Below are 24,571 nucleotides of genomic sequence, written 5' to 3' on the forward strand. Positions count from 1 at the left end.
GCTGGCTGCTTGCCTTCCCCCTGGGAGGACCATCACCCCGGCTCTGTGCTCCAGAGCCTGCTTTCTGAATCGCCTGCCAGCCCCCCCAAGCCCCCAGATAAGCAATTAAATGAGTTGCAGCAAGGTCAGCCGCCTGGCCTCCATCAGCATCGGAGAGCTGAAGCTGCTTAAAAATGATGGTTTTGCCAAATTTGTGGGTCCTGTGCAAAAACCAGCCCTTTGTGGATATTGTCTTTGCTTCAGCGCCTCGTTTCGGCTTTCCAAATTGCTCTCCAGAGGTTGGGCAAAGGAAATGGGTAAAGGGGACTAGTTTTGGAAACAACCCAGCCCGCCACAGTGGGAATGTGTGGCTGAGGACGTCCTGCGGTTGGCAAGAAGGAGGCTGGCAGAGGCTGAACCTGATGGAGACGTGACAGACCCGTTGGTCAGGACCGGGGTGCCAAGAACGCCGTCCCACCACCACCACTGCCAAACCATCCCCGAGCCCCGGTGCTGCCGGGCACAAAGCAGATGTGTGGGGGGAGCCTGGAGGGAGATGGGGAATGCCGCCACGGAGAGGTACGCAAGAAGGGGGAAAGGGAATGAAGCCCAGGAGCGGCATGTGGACGGGATGGGGGGAGAATTCACGCAGGGTCAGAGCCCTTCTCCCTTTATCTTTGGGAGATTTGGGTAGCTTACTTTTTATTTTAGTCCCTTACGACACATTTACATAAAGCTGCTTTGCGCTGAGTGCTTCTTAGTGCTGGTCTCTGTTCTATTTAAACATAAATGTTTTAAAGTGCACAGATAGGTTTTTAACAGGAAAAAATTGCATGTGAATTACATTTATTTCTTGTTTACTCACACAGCTCCAGCCGACACTTATCAACAGATTAACTTTCACTAAACTTTATATGTAATATGTTTTAAAAACCCACTTGAAGTACAGATTCTATTAGTTCCTGACCTTATGTTTTAAGAGGAAGAAAGTGGCTTTACACTCCATGAAATGTGTTAATGCATGGATAGAAGCCCTCTTATCCTCCTGCTTACATTAGGTCCAATCAGGAGAATGGATTATGTTTTTAATAATCTGACATTAGTATTAAAAGTAATATTTAAGGCATTAGTCTCCGTAACTAGTGCAGCGCGTTCAGAGCTTTCTCTTTGTGTGTGCGCGCGCACGGCTGCATTAAAACATATGTTTACGAAACAATGCATTAGCCCAAACTGCCCAAATATATGGAGATAAATTGGGGCAGCAGATTACTGCTGACATCACTTTTTCAATTAGAGGCAGAGGGAAGATTTGATGGCCATTTTAAAACTGATTATGGAGGGCAGGGATTAGAGGCTGTTAGAAACAGGAGGTCTTACTCTCTTCCCAGCCTTGGCCTCTTGGAGCTCCATCGACTTCAGGAGTGGATGCTGCTTTATGGGGTGGAATAAGGCTAGTGTTGCTGGTGGTACTGGTCATGGGTATGGATCACCTGTTATACATAGGGCTGGACCACTCTCCCTGTCTTAGTCCTTCAGAAACATTGCATGGGACAGGGGGGGAAATCTGGAGTCTCCATCCCTAAAGCAAATGCTTTAGTGGAAAGCCAAGTCTTCCCGGCTGGTCTGGGAATTGGGGTATCCTGGCAGGTAAACACTGAACCCCTCTGGTCCGGAACTTCTGTTGGGCTCTTTGTTATTGTCGCTATCTCCACGCATGGTTTGAGGGACATTTAAGTCATCTCATGCCCTAATGTCCCCTGGAAAAGACAAAAGGGAGCTGGAAAAGAAAGAGGGAACATCACGAAGAGAAAGTGGTGTGTGTGGCCATCACGACGCAGAGGAGTAAACTAGGATCTGCCACCCCAGGCAAATTTCTCCAGCATTTAATTCCCTTCACTCAGGACCACTCACCTTACTTCTAGGTGTAGTTTATCTAATTGCAGCTTTAGCACTTCAGGCTCACTTCGTCTTTGTCCGCTCAATTAATCACCCTTCCAGTGTCAGAAATCTTCTCCTCATGGGGTACTTACCGACCACGGTCAAGTTACCGCCTACCCTCCTCTCTGCTAAGCTGTAGATTGCTAAATGGAACTGCGAAGGGGTTTTTTGCACCCCTACTGGTGCTTACAGCAATTTTTAGACCTCTCCTATGTTCTAACAAGTCTCCTTGGGAATCCTAACCGGAGCCTAACACTCCAGAAGTGCTCCCCCTCAGTGCTGGACACAGATGTTACTCCGCACACGCTATCTCCGGGGCAGATGCGCTCCCTGTTTGCAAGAAGCCAAAGCCAAAATGCTTCGACTTTTATTCCTCAGCTGCTGAGAGAGCATCCTCCCTTATTTTCACACGCACCTTTTGCTCTCGCATCTCTTCGACAGCAAGGCTCCCAAATTGCGGCGAGCCTCTGGCTTTTCCTCTACCAATGGCAAACAATGCTTATCTTTGCAACATATGTGCAGTAACTGTTGTTTTGCGGCAGAAGGGAAATCCACAAGCTATCCAGCCACTGCACCTGCCTGCTTGGACCAAATTCCCCTACTTGTGTTTGCTCACTGGAGTTAAGCAGGTCCTGGGCTGGGAGACCAGCTGGGAAATCCAGTTATTACAGGCACAAACAAATGAGCGAGGGGCGGAGATGGGCAGCCGTTGCTATTTGACCACAACCGAGGGAATTTGGCAGTGTGCAGTCCTGACTCTTTATTTTAATTCCAGCCGGCCCATGACAGGAGAAATTCAAGTGAGCCAAAGGAGGTGGGAGACAGGATATCCCCCACCCTCCAATCTGGACTTCTGACACATCTTGTCTGGAGCGCAGGACTAACGCGGCGGTTCAAGGCGGCCACCTTGGAGTCTGCAGACTGTCCTGCCTTCCTCCTGCTCTGCTACGGCCTTTTTTAACACCGAGGGGCTGTCTGAACGGCGTCTCTTTGTCTCCAGCCTCTAGGCAGAACTGCTGTTTCAGGGGGCCCTACTGGCAGCCTCTCAGAGGTGTGATTTTGGCCAGGGCAGGGGAAGGAAGTGCCAGGTGAAGGGGAGGGTTATGGAAGGCTTACGGCATTTAGCAGACAGCTTCCTTCCCCAGAAGTGCTGCAGAGCTGGGTCCTTTCTGGGAAGATGAAAGATGAGATCCCGCGGATGCCTCCATCCTGCCCTTGGTGTCTCCCAGAAAATAACAGACGCGACTCCCTGAACCCAGAAGCTGATGGGTTTTATCCATGTGTACAAAAATTAAATGAATTTTAAAGGTTTTTCTTGCAGTTTTCCTGGTGTTCTTTCCAGTAGGTCAGCTGCAGGGGACAAAACCCCAGCCTAGATAAGCCGATAGCTATATTCATGAACAACCAGTGGATATTACGCTGCTTTCTGCAAAAGCTTTGTTTGGGAAGGTCAAGTTGTACAGCATTATCTCATATTTATGAGTGAAAAAATCCACAAGGTTCCTAAAAATCAGAAAAAAGGGTGTAATTATCTCATGTATTGCAGACGAATTATCTGCGCTGATTAAGCTGTCGCTCGTTAGCTCATCATGCTTATCAAGTCACCAACTGGCAATGCCTTTGACCCCAACAGTAATGATAGCACAGAACATTTGGACCACCTTAGGTCACAATGCACCCATTTTGTCATTTTTCCTGCTAATATCATGTGTAAATATATGCACAGCTGACCCAGCTAGAGAGTCCTCCGTCCCCTGCAAGAGGCTTCAGTTCCTCTGCGTTTCCTTTCGCAGTGTAAGTTCAGACAGATTTGTGAAAAGCAGGAGATTTTGTTTGCGCCTAAATCTTTTTGTAGGATTTTCTTTAAAGGCCTTAATGCCATAGAAAAACAGCAAGAGGCAAACTCTGCTTTCGGTGACACCAAATGGGGAGTAAATCAGCTGAAGGCAGTGAGGGATGCTGGATTTATCCCCATGAAGGCAGAAGCAGAGCTCAGTCCCTAGCACTTAGCTATTTTCTGCACCAGCAGTTCTGGCCTTTGAAAAATGAGATGCATTTTTCTCCTTCTGACTTGTGAGGAGCCTGAAAATACCAGGCCACAGAAAGCAGAAGGGGAGAAGTCTGAGGCTTCTAAATGATAAGCAATGGCAACATCAGGCGCATTAACATACAAGCAGACTTTGTAGTGACTACTGACCACGTAACACTGTAGTCATCCTCTCCTGGGCTCTTAGATACAGGAGAGGGGAGGAGGAGGCTGTAGAAACTGCTCCCCTTCAGCTAATGTGACATGAAGGTTTTGAAGGTCTCAAGAACTGCCCTTCATACATATTGTTTCTTTTTATCCACCCTTGGAATAACAGTTTTAGGAAACGTCACCATATTCTGCAAAGACCTTTGTCTCTTGCTTTATGTTAAAGATTATTTTCCTGTGATTGTCAACAGCTATTTGGTGTTAAAAAGATGCTCAGAGCAAGATCACTCTACCTCCAATCCAAGATTAGGCAGTGCCAGATTGGAAGTTTTCTGTCTTAATAGGACCAGTCCAACTGTCCCACTTCCCTCCCTGGAAGGCCTCATTCACATGACAGTTTATTGGGACTCTGCCTTCGGTCACCCTTTCTTTTCCGCAGTCTACAGCCCCTCATCTGAGCCACCTTAGAGCCTCCAGCATCTTCATCAGCTCTTTTTGATTATGAAAATGTTCCCCGATTTATTTCTAAATCACCATCCATCCTAGGCATCAAGTGAGGAAAAAAAAAGAACCCGTGGAAAAAAAAATAACAAAATCCAGCCACAGGCATTTGGGTAAAGGTTGTTGTAACACTCGTGCCCTAGAGGGGTACACTGAAGTTTTGTGCTGATGTTTTCTAACTCTTGAGAGCCTGACATACTGAAATTGGTGCATCCTTCTGCTTCAGCCTCAGCAGGAAAAGCTCTGACAGCATCTGTGATCTAGGTTGTATTTGAACCTGGGCCCAGACCCCAGGTCACCTAATGTCCATCCTATAAGGTTACCAGCTGATGTTCCGATGCAAGCTTGAAGCAAGCTTTGGGGCATGCCAGGAGACACGGTTTGGGCCGTGTTTTAACACGTGCTCAGTTATGTCCTTACTTGTGATGTCGACATCTTGGGCAGAGTGTGCTTCCCTCATCTGGTCTTTTGCTGTTGGGCCCCAGCTCCTTGTGGTGACATCCCACAGCTGCAGTCCAGCAGATAAATTGAATTTGGGGTCCTTCCTACAACACCTTCCACAAGGCAGCTAGCTTGAACATGGACTGCTCATGCAATGCTCTGGCCACATGGGCACTGAGCAACTGGCGATGTGAATGGGCAAGTCAGGTCTGGGTATCTGCCAGGATTTAATCTGGATTTAATATAATCCATTTAATCTGTTTCCTAGCCTGGCCTTCTACAGGAAATGGAGATGGAGCCAAAATATCTTCATTCTGGTTTTGTGCTTCCTGACCTCTAAGGAGAACAACTGCGGGACCCTTACAGACCTTGGAACAAGTGGATGGAGCACGTTCAGGAGCTTTGCTTGGAAGAGCACACTGAGAGGGTAGAGGTCCATCTGAGCCCTGGGGATGCTGCTGCCACCCACAGCCAACGTAGCTGCTGAGCTCGGACATACTCCTCTCAGCTACCAGCATGCTGAAGGAAATGTGGGTGAGGTTTGGCAAAGGCTTTTTTTTTTTGAAGCTATGGAGAATCTCACTGTCCCGGCCTGAATTTTACGGGAGACTTATGCTTAAATGGTTCAGCCATTACTGAGAACATAAGAGAAAAACTGTTGCGTTTTGCTCCTGTGTAATAAAGGACTGCCACCCCCTGGAGCAAGGACTAAGAAGGCTGAGCCAGAGATCTGCCCCTAGTCGGCCTAGGAGAAGCAAACCAGTCCACTCAGCCTAACAAACTCAAAATCCTGCCCATGGGCTAACCCTCCACTTCTCTCTCCTGGAAAATTTGGATTTGTTACATAAGAGCTCTCCAGGTAACACGAACTATCCCAGAAATGGCATGTCCTGCACGCTGACACACCTCTAACAGACCTCACATCAGCAGGGCTGCTTGTATATTGGGGAAAATGGGAGTCCCTTGCAAGCCCCTTCTCTTGAAAGTTTAGCAGCATTGTCTCCCCAGAGTTCAAAGCTGCAGCAGATCTAACTTGCAATTGTAGGAGCAGGCAGGGCTATATGCCTCCAGAGACTGGTTATAAGCACAGTCCTAGCTCTGCCTATATATAAGGTTCCTCACTGCCTTCCTCCTAGGAGGCACATGCCTGGCGATGGGACATGAACCTCTTCTTTGTGGAGCAGTCTATTGATGAAAAGAAAGGAGTCCTTGGCTGAAGTGCATCTTACATCACCTTCTCTCCTGCTATTCTACACTACCTGCTGTTGTTCAGCATCTTCACAGGTTAATTCTGGCCGGATATCAACACATCAGAGTCCTGGCCAGTAACCTCATCTCCGCAGAATGGCTTGGAGGAGAAAAGGTTCCTACTACAATCTTACCATGAGACTAATACAACAACCTTATGGGAGAACACAGATTTTTGAACTCGCTCTGGAGCTCCATCAGTTTTCAACTAGATTAAAGGACAACCTGTGGTAGCTTAACCACTGATAGCAGCATCAGGGATTTGTTCAATGCAAGAACACAATGAAGATATGGCAGGCCCAGGTAAGAAGGCACTGGTAAACCCAGGTAAGGAGAGTCATTATGGAGGATGCAATTCTTGTCCCGCTTGACACTCATCCTTTGCTCAAATTCCCTGAGCGTGACCGTCAGCTGATACAATATGATCACAGCTTAATAAATAGGAATGAAACAGAAAGGACTGGATGTAATGTGAAAAATTCTTACTATCTGATGACTTTTACTGGAACTGTGAACACGGGTGAAGAAAGGAGAGTTTGAACCACTGGAGATCCCTGAAGTACCGTCTGCTGTTGCAGATCTTCAGCTACATGCTGTGTTTGGGCATTTCTTGGGCCAGGCTGTGAGTTTGGCCAGTGAGGCACAAGATGGCAATTGGTGTCCTACAACTGTAATTAAAAGAAGGATGAAAAGCATTTAAATGTGTTTTGCGGTGGTAAAAGGTGTTCCCTTCTTGCAAATACTAATCACAGAGTAATTCGGCGGTCTGGGGATGAAGGGAACAGGGCCCTCATGTGGTGCATCAGCTGCACTCGTGAGAGATGGTCTCTAACGTGTTTGTGGAGCCACTGTGCAGATCAGACACCAGACCTGAGTCTGCCAGTAAGGCATGCGGGTAAATAAATAATATTAGTTCAAGGAAATCAGGTGTGAAAACATAGAGCTGATTGTCAGAGTTCTGGGAAAACCAGCTGAGACAAATGGGATCTGTGACTGCTCAGTGTGTCAGAAAACCAGCTGGAAGGCCACTAAGACCGGTGGAAGCAGGGACTGGAGGTCTTCTGCAGGAAAATAAAGCCTCTCTCATAAAGTTGCAAAATCATGGGAAACAAGATCTGCACAGGGAAATTATTTCAGTCTATTTTCTTATTTGGGGAAGAAAATTAAACTGATTTTTGAAATAATGAACAAGCTGTCCTATGAGTGGTGGAACCTCGTCTGTTTTCCTGTGGAATTGAGCCCCCAGATTCTCCCAGCCCTCCAAACACAACCATCCCTGGGTCCCTTTCCCCACACCAGATGACAGCCAGCATGACGCTAGCGGCCAGGCTGTGCGGATAGCCTGGCCAGCAGCCCTGGTTACAGCCACATTCCTCCTTCCTCGCACTGCACACACTGATTTGGGTTTCTCACCCCTGCCCAGCTTTGCATGAAATAGCCGTTACTATAATAACATCTCGGAGACCTTTGCCTTTCTTTTGAATTTTGACAGGTTCACAAGGCACTGGGGGTATCACAACAGACGTACAGTGCAATCGCATGAAGCTTGGTCCCTTAGATGGACAAGGTGAATACAAGGAGTCACGTCTGCGGTGTATCCGGGCACACAGGTCCCCACGTTCTTTGGGTGACCAGCCACATCCAAATTTGTCCTTGGTGGCCCATCCTGGGCCAAGCCCACAGCCCGGTTGTGTGCAGCCGGAGGCAGATCCCTTCAGCAACACTGAACATGTGCTCTTGCAGGATGGGGCAAGGAGAGCCTCATGATCGGGGCCGGAGGGAATGCTCGCTGGACCAAGTGCACTTTTATTCCACTTTATTCCACTTGGAAGTTCCCTCTGCACCATGTCTAGCTACTGCAGTCATGTTGCTGTAAACGTGGGATATGACCCTGGTCTTCCCCCCTGCAAAAAAAGCCCCCAAGAAGTCATAAAAGGCAGCTTATTCAAGCCACTTACGAACACATAAAAGTAGCGTAATCTTCCTTCTTGTGCTCTGCAGGCAGGCATATATTGTCAGTGGAAATACTGCAAAACTTCTTGTTTAAATGTAGTAGCGGTGCTTATTTGTATTGTTAATGGTCCCCATGAGGACCTGCTTTCCTTACGCGGGGATATTGTTTACGATGAAGACCGGGCTGGCTACTTTGCCATTAAAATTCTGCGCCAGCCCAGCACTGACAATATTGAAGGCTTTGCTAAATGTGTATACACGTAAGTTCATTAAATGGATGCTGACTGTTGTTACACAAGTACAGCAGTTGAGTGCTTTCTGTATTAACCTTATCACCTGATGGGCAAAAGAAAAGGTTTAACTAAAGCTTAGGGCTAATTGAACGGTATTTCAGTATTTTCTTATGTAAAACTGGTTCTGGTCTATTGTTTTTATTTATTTGCAATAACTGTGCTCATTCAAGTTTGTAATGACACTGCCATGGGTGAACAGAATTTGCTTTAAGTATTATTCTCCCTTTTCCTATCTCCTGCCTCCTCTAAACTGTGTCTCTCAGGAGAAAATCTGCAATAAGGTCTGGTAAAAAGACAACTCTCTAAGTACACATCCATTTGGGGGAGATATGTTCTCAAGCTGCGTTTTTAAAATTACTGTAGAAGTTCCTGTTTATTTTCTCTGCCTGCCTTGGGTATTTCCTGTCAGGCTGAGCGCAGAGCATGGAGCCGGAGGAGATAGGAGAGAATAAGCCTCCCCTTGAAAGGTGGGAGGCGTCTCACCATCAAGACACTGCACAAACCATGAGCACTTTCTTTGCTCAGTTGCCACTAGAGTATGCTCTCGTGCTACAAGTTCCAAGGATTTTTTTTTAAATAATATGTGTAGCACAAGGCCATCTTTCAGATGCTTTCCACTTGCCCTAGTGTGTTTTTTTTTTTTCTAAGCAATACTTTTTTTTATTGCTGTTGAGCCCATCCTCAAGGCTTTGAGAAAGCTTGGAGGGTTGCCGTGCGTCGCTCTGCGGCGAGGTGACTCTAACTTCGGTTTGGACAACTCAACTTCCAGAGCATGAATGAAAACAGTCAAAAAATATCTGCCTGGCTCTGACAAACACGAAAAAAGAGGGTCCGCATGTCTTTCTTGTCTTGGTTGGACCCCTGGGTCATGCCTGGTGAAGAAGGGAGAGTCAAATCTCATGAATTAATAGATTTCTGCTTACAGCAGTAAAATGTAAATGCGCTCTCCAAAGCGTTTGTGCCGACATAAAGTGTGTCTGTAATCCCGGCCTTTGAAACGGTGGTAGTTATTCAGCAAGATAAAGGCTGTTGTGAGCCTGCCCTACCATATTACAGCAAAGTACTTTGTCACTGGCACCCTAAAAGTTCCAGTTTCTGCATGACAAAGATATAAAACAACTTGGAGGACAATTAAAGAATAGTTTGTCCTTACCATATTATTACCAGCCATTCTTCCACATTTCGATATTCGCCTTTAAATTGCTACCTCCCCCATCAATATAATTGTAATCAGTCATGGTTAACATTTGTCTTTGGATGCCTTTTCCAAGTTAAATACAAAGAAAGAAAAATACCGCAAAGAAAAAAGCCATACTTCGGATAAAGAGCCTCGCCACCAGCCTGCTTTCACACACAGACTGTGCACTTTGCTGCTAAAATTACATTTTAGCAGCCCCAACGGGTGCGGGAACAATGACCCCTCTCATTACCATAGTGACAATGGCTGGCGGAGGATTGCAACATATCTTTTTCTTCTCCCTGATGAACCTCAGCCAATAACCACAGAAACCTGCCAACAAGTTGGGTATATTGAAGCACACTTGGTCACCGCAGAGCCAAGCGGTTGCCTTCTGGATGGAAGGCAGCCACATGGGCCCAGCTGTTATTCAGCCGGTGTTTATACCCTCAAAATACCAGCTCCTTCAAGCAACCCGATTAACTTCTGAGCGGGTCGCAACTTCAGCTTCTTTTGCCGTCTCTGTACGTACCGGCTGGAGTGCGTAAAAAGGACTTCCCTAAATTCCCCTGAATACCTTTCTCGGTTTCGGCTTGTGCCCTTTTGGTGTTTTTGTGCCGGCTGTTTCAAAAGGGTCCTTCGGCACCAGCTTCTCCAGTCCCCGGAATACGATGCGCGGTCTTTCAGTCGTGTCAGCCCTTGATCCTGCCCTCTTTTTTAATAAATGCAAACCTAATTTTCTAACGCCTCCACTTAGATCTAATCCATAAGGCTGTTTATTATCCTGGTTACCCTCTTCTATACCTTTTTCATTTGTATTCAAAAGCCTCTCTTTAATCTGACTCAATTCTCCAGGTACGGCCTCACCGCTCTTTTGTACAATCCCATAATGATTTCTATGGATGCGTTTTAGTCTTCCATCGATAGGTCTCAGGATGCTATTTGCCTTCATTAACTACTCCCGCAGCGGGAATCGCCGCTTTTAATATTCTATACGCTGACACCTCCAATCCTTTTCTTCACCGGCCCCACGCGTAACCCCGTTCAGGGCGTAAATCTTTATTACCTGCGCGCCGCCACACTCGTACGCGGAGCTGCGAGGCAGTTAAAAGACATTTATTTATTCAAAAGTTGGTGTTTCGGGAGGCCTCGGGCCCGGCCCACCCCAAGGCTCACGGGCACCTCGACCCCCTTCGCGGCAACCCCGGCCGTGTCCCCTCCTCGGGGTGCCCGGCCCGGGGTCCCGCCCGGCCGCCCACACCGCCGGGTCTCCCGGGGGGCCGGTCCCGCTGAGGGGACGACCCCGCTGAGGGGACGACCCCGGGCGGGCGGGAAAGACCGAGGCCCGCTGCCGCCCCCGCCGGCGCTCCGCGGTGGTTTCGCCCCGCCCCCCCCCTCCGCCCCCCAGCGTGGTGGTCCCGCCCTGCCGCACGGCCGCCCTCACCGAGGGGCGCGCTCCTCCGCCCCGCCCTCTCCGGCTGTACCAACTGCACTCGGGAGGGGGGAGAGGGAGGAGGAAGAGGGCGGCAGGTGGCGCTGATTCGCCCCACCGAGCCCGCGGCCCTACTTGTTCCCTATCTGAGCGTGTTGATGACGGGCGGTCCCGGGAGGCGGCCCGGGGAGGGGAGCGGAGAGGCGGGAGGGGCGGGGATGCTCCCCCCCCCGCGGGGTGGTGGAGTGGTACGGCCCGCCCGCCCCGCGCGGCCGAACCCGGAAGACGCGGGCGTGGCGGCGCACATGGGCGCGGGGACCGGGGCCGGGACCGGGGCCGCCGGGGCGCTGGGCGCTGCCGTGGCGGCTCTCTACACGGCCACGCTGCCGCCCACCCTGCCCGGCGGGGATGCGGGTAACGTACCCAGCGCCGCCAGCCAGCCAGCCCGCCCGCGAGCGGGGGAGGGGCGGCGGGGCACCCCGTGAGGCCGGGGCGTGGGGTCACCCCACCGGGGAGGTGGCACCGTCGGGACCCTCGCCCCGTAGGGGCTGGTGCATCGCGGTCACCCTTCGGGGGGGGGGGGGGGCGGGATGGGGGGGGCGGACTGAGCCCTTAGGGGCTGGTGCATCGTAGTCACCATATAGGGATGCTCATCCTATAGGGGCTGGTGTATCACTGTCACCCCATAGGGGCTGGTGTGTTGCTGTCACCCCATAGGGTTGCTGCCACCCCATAGGGTTGCTCACTCCATAGGGGCTGGTGCATTGCTGTCACCCCATAGGGTTGCTGTCACCCCATAGGGTTGCTCACTCCATAGGGGCTGGTGCATCGCTGTCACCCCATAAAGTTGCTGTCACCCCATAAGTCTGCTGTCACCCCATAGGGTTGCTCACCCCATAAGGTTGCACTCCCCCCCCACTCCCCATAGGCCCTGGTGCCCTGCAGTCACTGTATGGGGTGCTCACCCCATTGGGGTTGGTGCATTTGAACCTCCCCGTAGGGGCATTGCCCCCCAGGCCGGTGCATCACGGACACCCTATATTGGGGTGCACACCCTTCGGGGCTGGGGCACTGCCATCCCCCCATGGGGTGCTCCCCCCACCGAGCCCGGTGCCTTGCAGTCACATCTCGGGGGGGCTCACCCCCTTGGGGTCAGTGCTGCATGGTCACCCCGTGGGGCTGGAGCCCTCCGGCCACCCCACGTTGACCTGATCCTCGCCCCCCGCGTGTTTGCTTTGCAGCGAATAGTTTGCCTGTATTTGAGGCTTTCAGCAAAGGATTTGGGCAGGGGCCCTGGGGACGACGTCAGAAGGCAGATGTGGCCTCAGAAGGCAGATGTGCCATCCTGCCAGATGTGGTATCGCTGCTCAGGCTGTCGCTTTCTCTGGCCTGTGCAGCCGCAGCCGATGCAACAGTGAAATCTCTGGATCTGCCTGTCTGGAAGTGCAACTTGCCGACAGTGACAAACTATCTGATGTTTTGTGTTCCACGCTGCCGATCCCACCAGGCGGGACAAAATTCTCCTGTTTGGTCCTTCTGCAGTTTTGCTGGTTTAGTCTAGTCTTGCTTAAAAAAATACCTTGCTTTTGCAGCATGTGTACAGCTGTGATTTGGGGATAGGAGGGCTTGGATTTTCTAGGCGATGCTTTGATATCTTTTTTTTTTTTTTTGATGGTGTAGGTACCCAGCATGCTTTCCTTCTTTCATATCCCAGAAAGGCATTGAGTGGGTCTGTTTAACTTGGCCATCGCTGGTTTTGGATCCAAGCTGTGCATAAAATTCCTTGTAAATAAATGGGCTTTTAATGGATGCGTATATTTCTACAGCTTCAGTATGTGTGGAGAGAGAGAGAGATACATGTTTTAACTACAACTCTTTAAAATTTGCCATTCGTTTTTGTTTAGAGTTACGTGAAAGACAGTTCTACTTGGTAAAAGCAGGATGGTTTTGTCTAGCTGGGTGTAAGGCAGCACGCATTCAGCGTAGCAATTCACAGACAAATGTAAAGTTGAGTGGTGATTCAAGTGGGGGTTATTTGATTTAAAGATAACAGGATGGAGCTGTGTTTTCATTACACCAAGCTCATCCTAGTCAGCTGGCTCTCGGAGATGCAACCTTGTGTTGTCCATTTTCTCCATTCCTGTGTTTGGATCAGAGTGACCCAGTTGTCAGAGCTGTATTAAAAGAATTTCTTTTTAAATCCCTTCTCCATAGAGCTCACATCCCGTGCTCCAGATGAGGCGTGCAAGCGCACCCTTGCTAGACTGGCCAGCGTGCACCCTGATGGCTTGTGCTTCTGCTCCCCAGTTTGTAAAAGGGCTGGCTTTGCTCCTTCTGGTTGTATCAGTTAAGACGTGATGATTGATATATTTACAGTTATTACCATTTTGTCTTTTAAAGCACTCGCTGATGGGAGACGCATGTCTATGAACGTGCAGGGTGCCTGTGCTCCAAGCTGTTCGTGCTGCACGAAGCCTTGGGAACCTGGTTTTTAATTGTACTTGAGCTTGGGATTTGCCTCCGGGATGCAAATAACCATTCGCACCCTTTACAAAGTGGGATGTAGGTTCTCCCAATAAGATGATGCTGGGATTTGTTCCTTTCTTGATGGGAATTATCCCGGTAGATACAGTGAGCGGCCAAGCAGCACAGGCATGGGTTTGCCCCACTTTCCCAGGGTTATTGTGGTTATTTTATCTCATTTTGGAGGCAGGAGAGGGATTGCTCTTCCCCTAGTTTCTGAAGGCATCCTGGTTCTTCCTAGCTCAGCAGCTGCGTGTATAGAAATGCACATGTATACGTGCAGCGTGCGTCACTCCTCTGCTAATAACTTTTGTCAGAGGTACGGAGGACACTACCTAGGTGCGTGCTGCAAACAGGGCGCAGCAGAGAGATGCCTGGAAAGTGGCTGGACTGGGGGACTGGATGGTTTAACAGGCTTCCAGCAACCCACATTAGAGGGAATTCTATTAGAGGAAATCTCTGGGCACAGTGTCCCCCCGCTAGCCCGTGACCTCGCTCCCCATCTCCCCTTACTGTTTTCTTTTCTTTTTGCATTTTCTTCTAAATCTGCTGCCTGAGTTGCACGTGTTTACTGGAGCTGAACAGAGACGAGCTCGTCCCCATCACCCTCTCGTGCCTGTCCCAGCCAGCAGCCACGCCATCGCGTTGCGTTAAGACTTTTTTTGGTTATTCTCCTGGTTTCTCATGGCCTGAGCAGCCCACGGGATGCTTCAGCCCTGCCACCTGGCCAGAGTCCCCTGGAAGGTCTCTGCACATCCCTGCTCGAGGCGATTAACTTGCCAGTGCCTGAGCATGGAGCTCAAACTTGTGCCATCAAAAGCACTGAAGCTACTTGTGTGAGTAAAGAGCTGCTTAAGGATTTGCTGTATCTGCTTTCAGGCAGGGAGCCTATTATTTTATTTTTTTTTTAAGCTATCTGTATATTTTTAATTGTTCCTGAAGTTTGCAGTAATCCAAAAATGTAAAAGGCAATAGGTATTTTCATTGGCAGCTTTCTCGTGTTACTTAGCGTTATAATAAAGAAATGAGAGAATGAATTCTAATTCGGAAACATCCACAGATGTTAAAACAGCTTAAAAAGGGATCAAATAAACTCAAGTTAAAAGAAAAAAAAAAACCCAACCTTCCCTCTGATGTTTCAGACATCAGCTCCCAACCTTGCTGGGGATAAATCAGTTTTCAGGCAGCATTGGGCCCATTGCCTGAACACCTTTATTGGGCAATCAAGTTGGACGGTCAGAAACATATTTACACCAAGATTATGCAGGAATAAACTCTTCAACTTGAGCTGGCATCTGAAGATGCTGCGGGTCGTTTTCTCTCACGAGAAATATGTTGAAATCGAGTTTGCGGATGCTGTAGTCCTCCTCTGTGTGTTTTGTCATTTAATAATAGTGCTCTGCACTTATATAGCCCTTATCTTCACTTATATAGCCCATAGAGGCTGTAAGTGATGCCTGAGTATGTGGGTGGGAGATGGAGAATTACCCTTATCTGAAGTGCTGGGTGTTATGCGCTCCTTTTGGTTTTCCCAGTGGAATTCAACAGGCCTGCAGCCTGGGAGCTTATTTTTGCAGGTTTTCTTACTTTTTTTTCCTTAATTCTTACGGGGCAAAGTTGTGCTGTTGGCTTTCAAAGCTTGGCAATGGCATCCAACGGTATTTTTATTATTTTTTTTTTTCCCCCCCAGCTTTCTGGTTGGTTTGTGTCTGTATTGCTTTGGGGTTATTCGTGTCCGTGATTTGAACCAACATCATAGCAACGCGTGTGAACTTAAATCTTTAGCCGTTTTAGATGCACATATTGCTGTATCCCAGAAGGACTTTAATGAAGGTGAAGCCGTGCCCGGCTCGGGAGCAGCATCCCAGCGATGCGATGGGCATCCACCCTCAGCCGCTGCGCAGAGCAGCGCGTGCCGGCACGCTGGGGAACCCCCGCGACGCCGAATTTAGGGTTTCCTTTATTAGCATCGTCTTTTGCTGCATGCGGGGAGGTCGATTGCTTCCCAGCCTCACCGTGCCCTGGAAACATCGGAGCTGCTGAACACTAAAGGGCTCAGCTTGGGATGGATGGTTTTTCCCATTGCGTCCGCTTTTTCAGGGCTGTCTTGCAATAGGTTGAAACTTTCCTAAAGTAGAGTAGCAATAAAAATAGCTGGCGTTTGCAAGCGCAGTAAAATCCACATCTGAGAGGCTTTTGTGCAGAAAGCCGCGGGGTTGTCCCCTGGGCATCGCACGGGGCGAGAGCTGTAATTTTAGGGCAGTTGCCAACAGCAGTAGTGGGTTGACTTGCATCTTCCTTTTGAAATATATTGTTTACTGCCATGTCAAGATTTAAAGGTGCCATTTGTACAATCCTCCTCCTTTGCCTTGGATGGTAAGGACGTAATAATGTGCCGAAATTTAAAATATTGTTAATTTAGCATTTAAAGCCAAGAGCGCCCTTCGTTTTGCGTCTTTACCATCTAACGATGGGACAAAGCTACCGTGACCTTGGCACTTGCAAAATTAGCAGGACCAGTAAGACCAGGCTCTGCAAAATGGGATCACGAAATTTGAGGGAAAGAAGGAAAGCCAGCTGTAATTTTTAATTTTGTCTCCCCTTGGTTGTGCCCTTCGTCCCTGAACGTGTTGTGCCTCTTGAATATATTTAATACCCGCTGCTCAGGAGCGTTGAAACTGCTTCAGTGTCAAGTGCTCTAAAAATGTCAAGTATTATTAGCTATTATGCTAACATGGATCTTTTTGTGGCAGTTGTTTGTCGTGGCATAAAATACACATGAAATGCAAAATCTGAATGGTGTTTCTAATGGGAGCGGCTGCTGGATGCGGCATCCGCTGACAGGTAAAAGTGTTACTTGCGAAGCAGATGCTGCAAGAATTGCTTTAGCATCAAGGGAGAGCAGCGTTCCCAAATACGTGGATGCAGATTTGCACGATCACTGATTATATTTTTCCCTCTTTAAAACTATAAAGCTGTGGGGGTTTTTAATGAGAAACAACTGGGTTGTTTAAGAGACAATGCAGCTTAAGCGTTGCAAACTGTAGTGCTTGAAAGTTATTGAGTCAGTTGGTTTTAAATTAAAAATATGCACAAATGTCTGCATTTTGAATATCTCGGGCCATTCTTTACCCGAGCCTACCTATACTTTCACTTATCTGTTCATAAAAGTCTCGCGAAAACATACAAAAGATATTTTGTGCAATGACATCAGAGGGAGAAAATATTCTTAGAAAATTTCATGCTGTTAAATCTCTACAGATTTACAGTTTTATCCAGTCAAATTAATGCAAAACCCCAATGCAAGCATTTGGATTTTGAAAACTTTGGAGGAGTGTCATTTCCTAATAGTAATTATTGGTTTTACATTATTTTTTCACAGGGGAGCTGATCACAGCCGCATATGAGCTTGGAGTAAGTATTAGTTTTATTGTTTAATCAATGCTCTCATTAACAGTTTTAGGAATTAAGGAAGTTTAATTAAGCATGGAGTAAAGTAGATTAATTTATTTTCAAACCACAGTTTTTACTAACTTATAAGTACAGCACGCGACAATTTACTTCAAGTTTTAAATCCAATTAAACTAAATTATAAAGCAAAGGCTTTACTGTATATACAGTAGCTGGCTTATTATCAACCCAAATTTTGTATAAGCTGGGGAGAATAAAATAAATCGGGTTAACAATTTTAATAAGTTTTATTATTTAATAAACTTTATTATGGTGCATGATCCCTTTAGGCAAGACCTTAGGACTGTCAGCGCGGTGGTAATCCGATAGCAGTGTGGTCTTTCAACTTGCTAACCAATAAAATAGTTGAGAAGCTGCTTTTTTTTTTTAAAAAAAAAAAAAAAAAAAAAAAACAACAGCCTTTTGAATGACCCTAATATACTGTGAACCCAAACAAGGAGCCCTTTAAGGCACGCTAATGAAACGTGGCACCTCCTTTTCTCGCCGCCTCATTATTATGGGCGAGGCGTGGAGCCAAATCCACTAAGGAAAAATATTTGCGGAGTTAAAAATTGGTACGAAAGGCTGGGTCGGGGAGAGGCGCTGCTCAGAGACCCCCCCCGGGCTCCTGCCGCCGGACCCCGCCGTGCCGCTCTCCTTTTGATTTCATAGAATTTCCCTTCTTTTCAAGCCCGTATCGATCTTGTCCGTAGGTCGCCCACCCTCCCGGCTACCCCCTGTTCACGCTGCTGGCCAAACTGGCGACGGGGCTGCTGCCCGTCGGCTCCCCCGCCTACCGAGTCAATCTCCTCTGCGGCTTGTTGGGAGCAGCTGCCGCCTCTTTGCTTTTTTACACGGTTTTCAGGTAAAGTCATTGGGGGTGTTTTCTCGTTGGCGTGATGCCGGCAGGGCGCTTCCCCGTCGGCTCGGGACGTTTCCGAAGGTTCCCGCTGTCCCCTCTGGCCTTCGGAGTTTCCCCCCTTCCCTCTCCAGCTGTAATTAGTTCCTCTGATTAACCTAACAGCGGTTTAATCTGAATTTGACCTTCTTTCCTGCACAAAAGGTCCCTCTTTTCTTTTTTTTTTTTTTTTTTCCTTTCTGTTAAATAATAATAACAGTTATAATAGAAAGTGCACCTTTCCCTTACGCAGACGTGACAGGTTGTTCAGGCTCATTATCACAAATCACCGCTCGGTTTAACTAACCAGAACTAATGAAGTTTGTCGTTCTCGAAAGATGCAGATGGTCTGTTTGAATTAACAGGATGAGCTTCACCTATCGGGGAAACCGTGAACTTGGTTTAATCGCGGCTCCCGGCGGAGGCGGATGGGCAGTTGCCTGCCGGTGGTACCCGAGGACCAGGGCGAGCATCGGTGCCGGCCGCCTTCCCCCGGCGTAGGTGCCGCCGTCTGCGGCGGGGGGACCGGCTGGATCCCATCCGTTTTCTCCGGACCTCTAACCTTGGGAGAAAAGGGAACAATCGGGATGCGCACGTGGTTGGGGGTTTTGTTAACCCCGCTCGTCTTTGATGTGCGAGTTCTGGCTGCTCTTAACCTCAGCCTGACCCATATTTGAGAGGATTATCGCAACCCGTACAAACAATTTCTGATGTTCTTTTGCAGGGAAAATAGGGCACGTTTTGAGGCTGCAAACAGTGGAATCTGAAATGATATCGGGGCGCTTCCTTACCGAGATTAGTTTGACAAAAGCCCTTTTCTCCCATCCGCTTCCAGAGCCGCGTCGCCCCTCGGGGAAACCTTCCCAGAGAGCGAGAGCAACCTAGAAATAAAAGCAGGAATAAATGGGGGGGGGCAGATCCTGCATATCCCGAGAGCCCTGAGCTCATTTAAACTTCGGTCCGTGGCGTCCGTCTGTCCGGGTGCATCTTCCTCTGCTGAAGAGGAGTTGCTTTTTGCCCATTGCCTTTCACGTAGCAGTGCACCAGCTCCCAAGCACACCTACTGGAATTGCTTAAGTAATTCCTTGATATTTCTATAGGCATTTAAAGCGATTGCTTTAACTGTTGGGTAATACATGTAATTAAGTCAGTGTTATTTAATTTAATATCCTGTATTTTACAGCGTATTTGGGGAGCTGGAAGTGGCGCTGCCCTCCCGTGCACAGTGCCAGGCGCAGCGTCAGAGCACGACTCGTTTTGATTATATTAAAAACTCCTGCAAGGAGTTGCTAAAGGTTTTGAATATTGGGTTCTGATTTTTTTTTTTAATTATGGTTATTCCCATTATTACAGTTACTGTGAAGATCTGCCCCGCTTTTTAGTTTTAACTCCAACGTGACAGTTCCTTACGTGCCCGTTTTGTGCATATGAAATGATGCGATCGTTGCTTTAGAGAAAGAAGAATACGGGAGGGAAATGACAGGCTAAATTTGGGAATTATTTTTACACTTCTAGAGGTTTAATTTTTTTTGTTGTTGTTTAATTGGATTTGGAAGACGTTGCTTCTGTCAAATTTAAAACTTGCGCAGAAGAACGGAAAACCTGGAACTGAGAAATGATAGAAACTATTAGGACTTACAGAAAATTACTTCATAGATACAAGGCACTGACAGGATCAATTATTCAGCCTAGCAGCGATTGATTTTTTTTTGAAATTAATTGTAAGGTATTGTGGGTCAGTTTTATTTACGAATGACAATGTTATATTTTTCCTTTCAAGCGCCTTAAAATTAATTTATTTTTTACGACATTCATTTAGCAAAAAAAAGTTTTTTCTTTCCCTTACCATCTAGTTTTTTAAAAAAAATATCTTTCAGAAAATGTTTACTGGCACCGACTGCGTGAAAGCCGTAACTATCTGAAGGCGACGTGTTTTGGTTTTAACCGGGCTTGTCCGTACTCACAAAGGATCTAAACCGGTCTATCAAATCCCCCCGCATTTTTGTGTTTTAATTAAAATTTAGCTGATGGGGTGACCCCCGCGAGGTACCAGAGGAAAAATAAGCACCTGCTCCTCTTGCCGCATGAAATGTGGATGTTAATATGAAAATATGTAGATGTTAGGAATACAAATAATTGATGAAGTACACATCCTTCGGGAGCAACACGGTTCAAGTGGCAAATCTCTCTCCTCAAACAATAGCCACCCTTCAGCGGGTAGGAAGCCATCTCTATGGTAATGGGGCTGATGCTGCCCTATTGATCGAGTGGAAGAAGACATTATACAATGTCAGTTGGGTTGTTACAATTTCATTTGTCGTCTGACCTGAACTTAACCTCTAAAACCTTTCTTTTCTCCCCACCAGCCGGGCAGGCTCGCCGTTTACCCTCGCGGGGTTTTTCTGTGCCTCCCAGCATCCCCGTACAGTAAATCTCTCCCTTTTTTTCCCATTGACTCATTTTGTTGAAGAGGCATTTCCCGAGTTTATTCCTCGGCAGGTCGGGACAATTTCTTTTACTGCTTAAGGAAAGAGTCGTCGTTCCCTCCGTGGCTGGGTGGTGTTTGGGATGTTTGGCGTGTGCAGGATTAGGATCGAATTTATTCCTTAAACAGATTTCTCCTCTGCCAGGTGATGGCTGGCGGGATGCTCCACACAGACACTGCCGGGTTGATGGGAAGCAACCCCAACATCTTGTTTATTTATGTATTGTATTATATTATATTATATTATATTATATTATTCATTTCGGTGTTTTTTTTTAAGCCCGGACTGTGCTTCTTAAAACAAAGTTATGTCGAACCGCATTGATGCAAAAAGCTCTTTTGTCAGTAATCCAGACTATTGTCAAACGAGAGGTTTACTCTATTGAATTAGTTCTCAAATATGTTTTTTTCCCCTCTCTGCACAGTCTTAATAAATTGCTTGTAATTATCGTAAAATGGCATTTACAAAGAGTTTTCTCGGACTGCTTGTAACTGAAGCAAATAATTCATCTTTGCTTTGAAAGACGGGGGGAGCTGCTTTATGTTTTTAGGACGCAGCAAGTGCGGCTATAGGATTGTTTCTTTAAACAACTATTTATTTGTTTTACTGTGGGAGGCAAAGCATAGCAAGTTTACAAAGTAAACCAATTATCTTCTTATAATATGATTGCCAAAGTGTCATTTTCTGCACAGATGATGCATTCTTTGCGTTCTCTATTGCAAAGAGAAATACGATGCTTTCCCCTTCCTTAAGTGCATTTTTTTTTCGGTGTATACCTTTCATAGCTTGGCTGTTTTGCTGTATCTAAATACACAAAGTTAATTTATTGCGGGGGCAGTAGCAGGGTAGAAGGTGTCATTGCCCAAGTACTTCTAGTAAGTTTTTGCCAGCTTTATTCTGGCGGAGTTGCATACGGGTTTTGAAAAGGGGGAAAATGTTGCATTAAGCAGTTCATGTCTCTTTGGTTTTCTGTTCTGGGTATCATGTTAAGTTTTGGACTTTTATATGTATAATATTCCCTGCCTCTTAAACCTTCCAGGCAACACACTATGGATGTATATGAAAACTGAAGCCGACTCTGCTCCCACTGCCAAAAAAAAGAAGCGTTAGGCATGTTTTATAATGAAATCATCAAAATGATTTGATAATTTTGAAATCATCAAGGTGTTTTGGACATGGCACTTGACCATCCTGGTGGCCCTGAGGTTTCTTGCTCCCGTGATGTTTGTCCTGGAGCTCTCGTGAGAAGGTCCTTGAGAAGGACCAGGCGTGTTGGAGCACCAGGAGGATGGGTCACCTTCGTGGTCCTCCCCAGAGGGACTTCATGGCTGATGCTCCCCTAAAACTAACTGGTGCTGGGAAACGTTGTCTGCTGCCTGCGACGAGTGGGGAAATACTCCGTGTCCCTCGGGTGTGTGGCTTTGCTGGAGCAGGAGTCATCCCCAAATAGTTTGACTCCTTTTTTTGGGGCATGGTTTGGGGAAGATGGAGGGATAAGAGAGGGGCACTCCTGCCTGGTGTGCCGGTGCCCCCTCGGCCATCATGGGAAATTAAAATATTGGGCTTTGGGGAAAGTGGAATCTCCTTACAGGGCATATTTGGATTTTTCCAGATTACAGATTATTGTAGATTATCGCCATTGTAGCACAGCATGAAGATCGTGGCTGTTTCAAAAGCAGCTATGCTTAGTAACAAGTAGTTACGAAGTTTTAGGAGGGAGAGAAGAAAGGAAGGTACTCAAGTATTAATTTGCTTTCAGAAGAATATCTACCGTGACCTCTGGCTAATTGATCATATATATATATATATATATATATATATATATATATATATATATAATATTTTTCCCCTTGTCCCCATAATAAACCAGCACTGAGTTCAGTCTGTTTGAAGACGTTACCAAATCTGTTCATTTGCATTTTGCTCTAAAGTAGGCACATTAGGCTGCAGTAACTTTGCTTCATTTTGAAGGGGCGGGGGGAAAAAGCAGGGCAAAAAACTCTCTTTTTTTTTTTTTTTTTTTTTTAAAGACTGAAGAGTCTTTTCTGACAGCTAGTCAGAGTTAGAATTAGTTCAAGGAAATGTTAATAATGCACTGCCTGGCTTAATCCCTTTGATATCACCAGGTATCCTCCTGTTCATGGGTTAATTGCTTTAAAAGCGGAGGCAATATTCTGAGCGGTGGGCCGCTTCACCTTTTCACAGCTGTTACCATTGAGTGACAACTAAATCCCATGTGTAAGATGAGGAAGAGCTCAATCTCCAATTGGGAGAAAATTTATGTAAACCGCAATCCCTTCAGAATGTGCGGAAGTCACAGACTTTCTTGATTTACTCTGCTTTTCCCAGAAAGCTCCATTGTTCCCTTCCCTAAGTCCCATCAACCCTTTGTAGCAGAATATCACAGCGGCGGCAGATAGCTTGAAATATATAAATGCTATCATAGCTCTGATTAATAGCGGCGCTTATGAGTCAAGTCTGATAACGGAGCAGCTCTCCACTCAATTTCAGATACCGCTAATGGAATCTGTCTCCTGCAATTGTAATGTGAGAAGGGCTAATTTGCCATGGAGCTTGGAGCTGTCACCAGCCGGGGATTGGGGGGTCAGATGGGAGCTGCCAGGTTTTTGCCCTGCAGCTTGTATCTCTCGCTTTGAATAGCGCAGCCCCCTGCCTGCCAGGGAGCTGATAGGCCGCCGGGGGGTTTATGCCACTCCGTACAATAGCGAAGGGCTGCATGGGCTGACTTGGTAATTGTGAAGCCAGCTCATTTTTATTTTATTTTATATTTTATTCTATTTTTTTTTTTTACTTTTTTTTTTTTTTTTTTTTCTGCGGCTGCATAATTTCTAATAAGGGGTTTTAACAAATGTCAGATTAGGAAAAGTTTCTGCAATTACAAAAAAAAAAAAAAAAACTTATAAAACATTTAAATAGCTAAAGTCGGTTCCTACCGACGGTTGGGGTTTTGGAAGTAGGCACCGGTTATTACGGGCGCCCGGGATAAAGGCGTACCTATTTTCTAGGGATTGTGAATCAAATAATGGGTCTAACTGATATACCCTTTCTGCTTGCAAAGACACTGGGAGAGAAGTTCTCGTTTTTAATGGCCGGAAGCACAGTTTTTACAACTCGCTCTTTAGAAAGGTGTGAGTGCGGGGTGATATTTATTAAAGCAGCGCAGCCGTATATGCGTTTTATCGGTCTGCCGTGAGTTGTTCCACTCGTTGAACTGCACTGGAATAGCTTGACGTGGAGGTGTTGAGTTTAATTACCAGACTTTCGTGGGAGGGGGCCGCTGCAGGCACGGTGGTGGGCGTCCTGCGGAAGGTGCGAGGTTTGAGGTCGGCAAGTCCGGTTCCTCGCTCCCTGGCCGAGCCCTCGCGAGGTGTCCAGACCCACCGGGGACCCCCCGCGGTCCCTGCCGCCATCCCGGGGCACGTCGCTGCGGGTCCCCTTAGCCAAAATCCTCGCTAGCTCGGTACGCCTTAACCAGGCTGGACCATCCCCTCGTCAGCTTGTGGCGTTTCAAATCTAATAATTAAAAGGAAAAAAAAAAAAAAAAAAAGAAGGTAAATTAAGCGGTGGCGGTCCGTGGCTGGGCGCGAGGGTGCGTCGAGCAGAAGCGGCGTTGGGTGCACGTGGCGGGTGGTTTGGGTGCTGCCTGCCCACCCCCACGCCGAGCCATCGCGGGCCCGTGGGAACGAACGCTGAAGCCGCGTGACGCCGAAGTCCCATTTGACGCGAAGGAGAAGGCGGTCGGTTATAACCAAAGCACGCGTTTTGGGTTTTTTTTTTTTTTTTTTTTTTTGATGGCGGTCCTGCCCGTTTGCTTGGTTTCTATTCTCTCCTTGTGGCCACGAAGACTCAAGCAGGACAGGCGAGCCAAGCCGTGCTCTCCCACCTCCTCCTCCAGCGCCGGGAGCGGGGGCTGCGGGCAGGGCTTAAGTGGCTATTCAGCTCCAGGTCCTTGAGGAAGAATAAAATCTGGTTTGCTATTCCCTGTAGTACCTGCGCTGGCTCTTCAGCGCTGAGAGCAAGAGAAACTGCCTTTTGTC

General features: G+C 47.4%; 1 protein-coding gene across 4 annotated transcripts in view; it reads left to right on the forward strand.

The window, feature by feature from the left end:
- The first annotated feature begins 11,431 nt into the window (after positions 1 to 11,431).
- The window catches only part of TMEM260 (transmembrane protein 260), a 34,914-nt gene continuing 21,774 nt past the window's right edge, over positions 11,432 to 24,571 (forward strand). For all 4 annotated transcript variants that reach the window (XR_003921586.1, XM_030002327.2, XM_041120512.1 and 1 more), the window contains exons 1-3: positions 11,432 to 11,570; positions 17,062 to 17,093; positions 17,843 to 17,994. Coding sequence is in view for 3 of the 4 variants with exons in the window: in XM_030002327.2 (XP_029858187.1) it covers positions 11,462 to 11,570; positions 17,062 to 17,093; positions 17,843 to 17,994 (293 nt within the window). In the remaining variant the exon portion in view is untranslated. The remainder of the gene's footprint in view (positions 11,571 to 17,061; positions 17,094 to 17,842; positions 17,995 to 24,571) is intronic.

This window comes from Aquila chrysaetos, chromosome 2 (assembly GCF_900496995.4).
Source record: "Aquila chrysaetos chrysaetos chromosome 2, bAquChr1.4, whole genome shotgun sequence".
In the NCBI taxonomy this organism is placed as follows: domain Eukaryota; kingdom Metazoa; phylum Chordata; class Aves; order Accipitriformes; family Accipitridae; genus Aquila; species Aquila chrysaetos.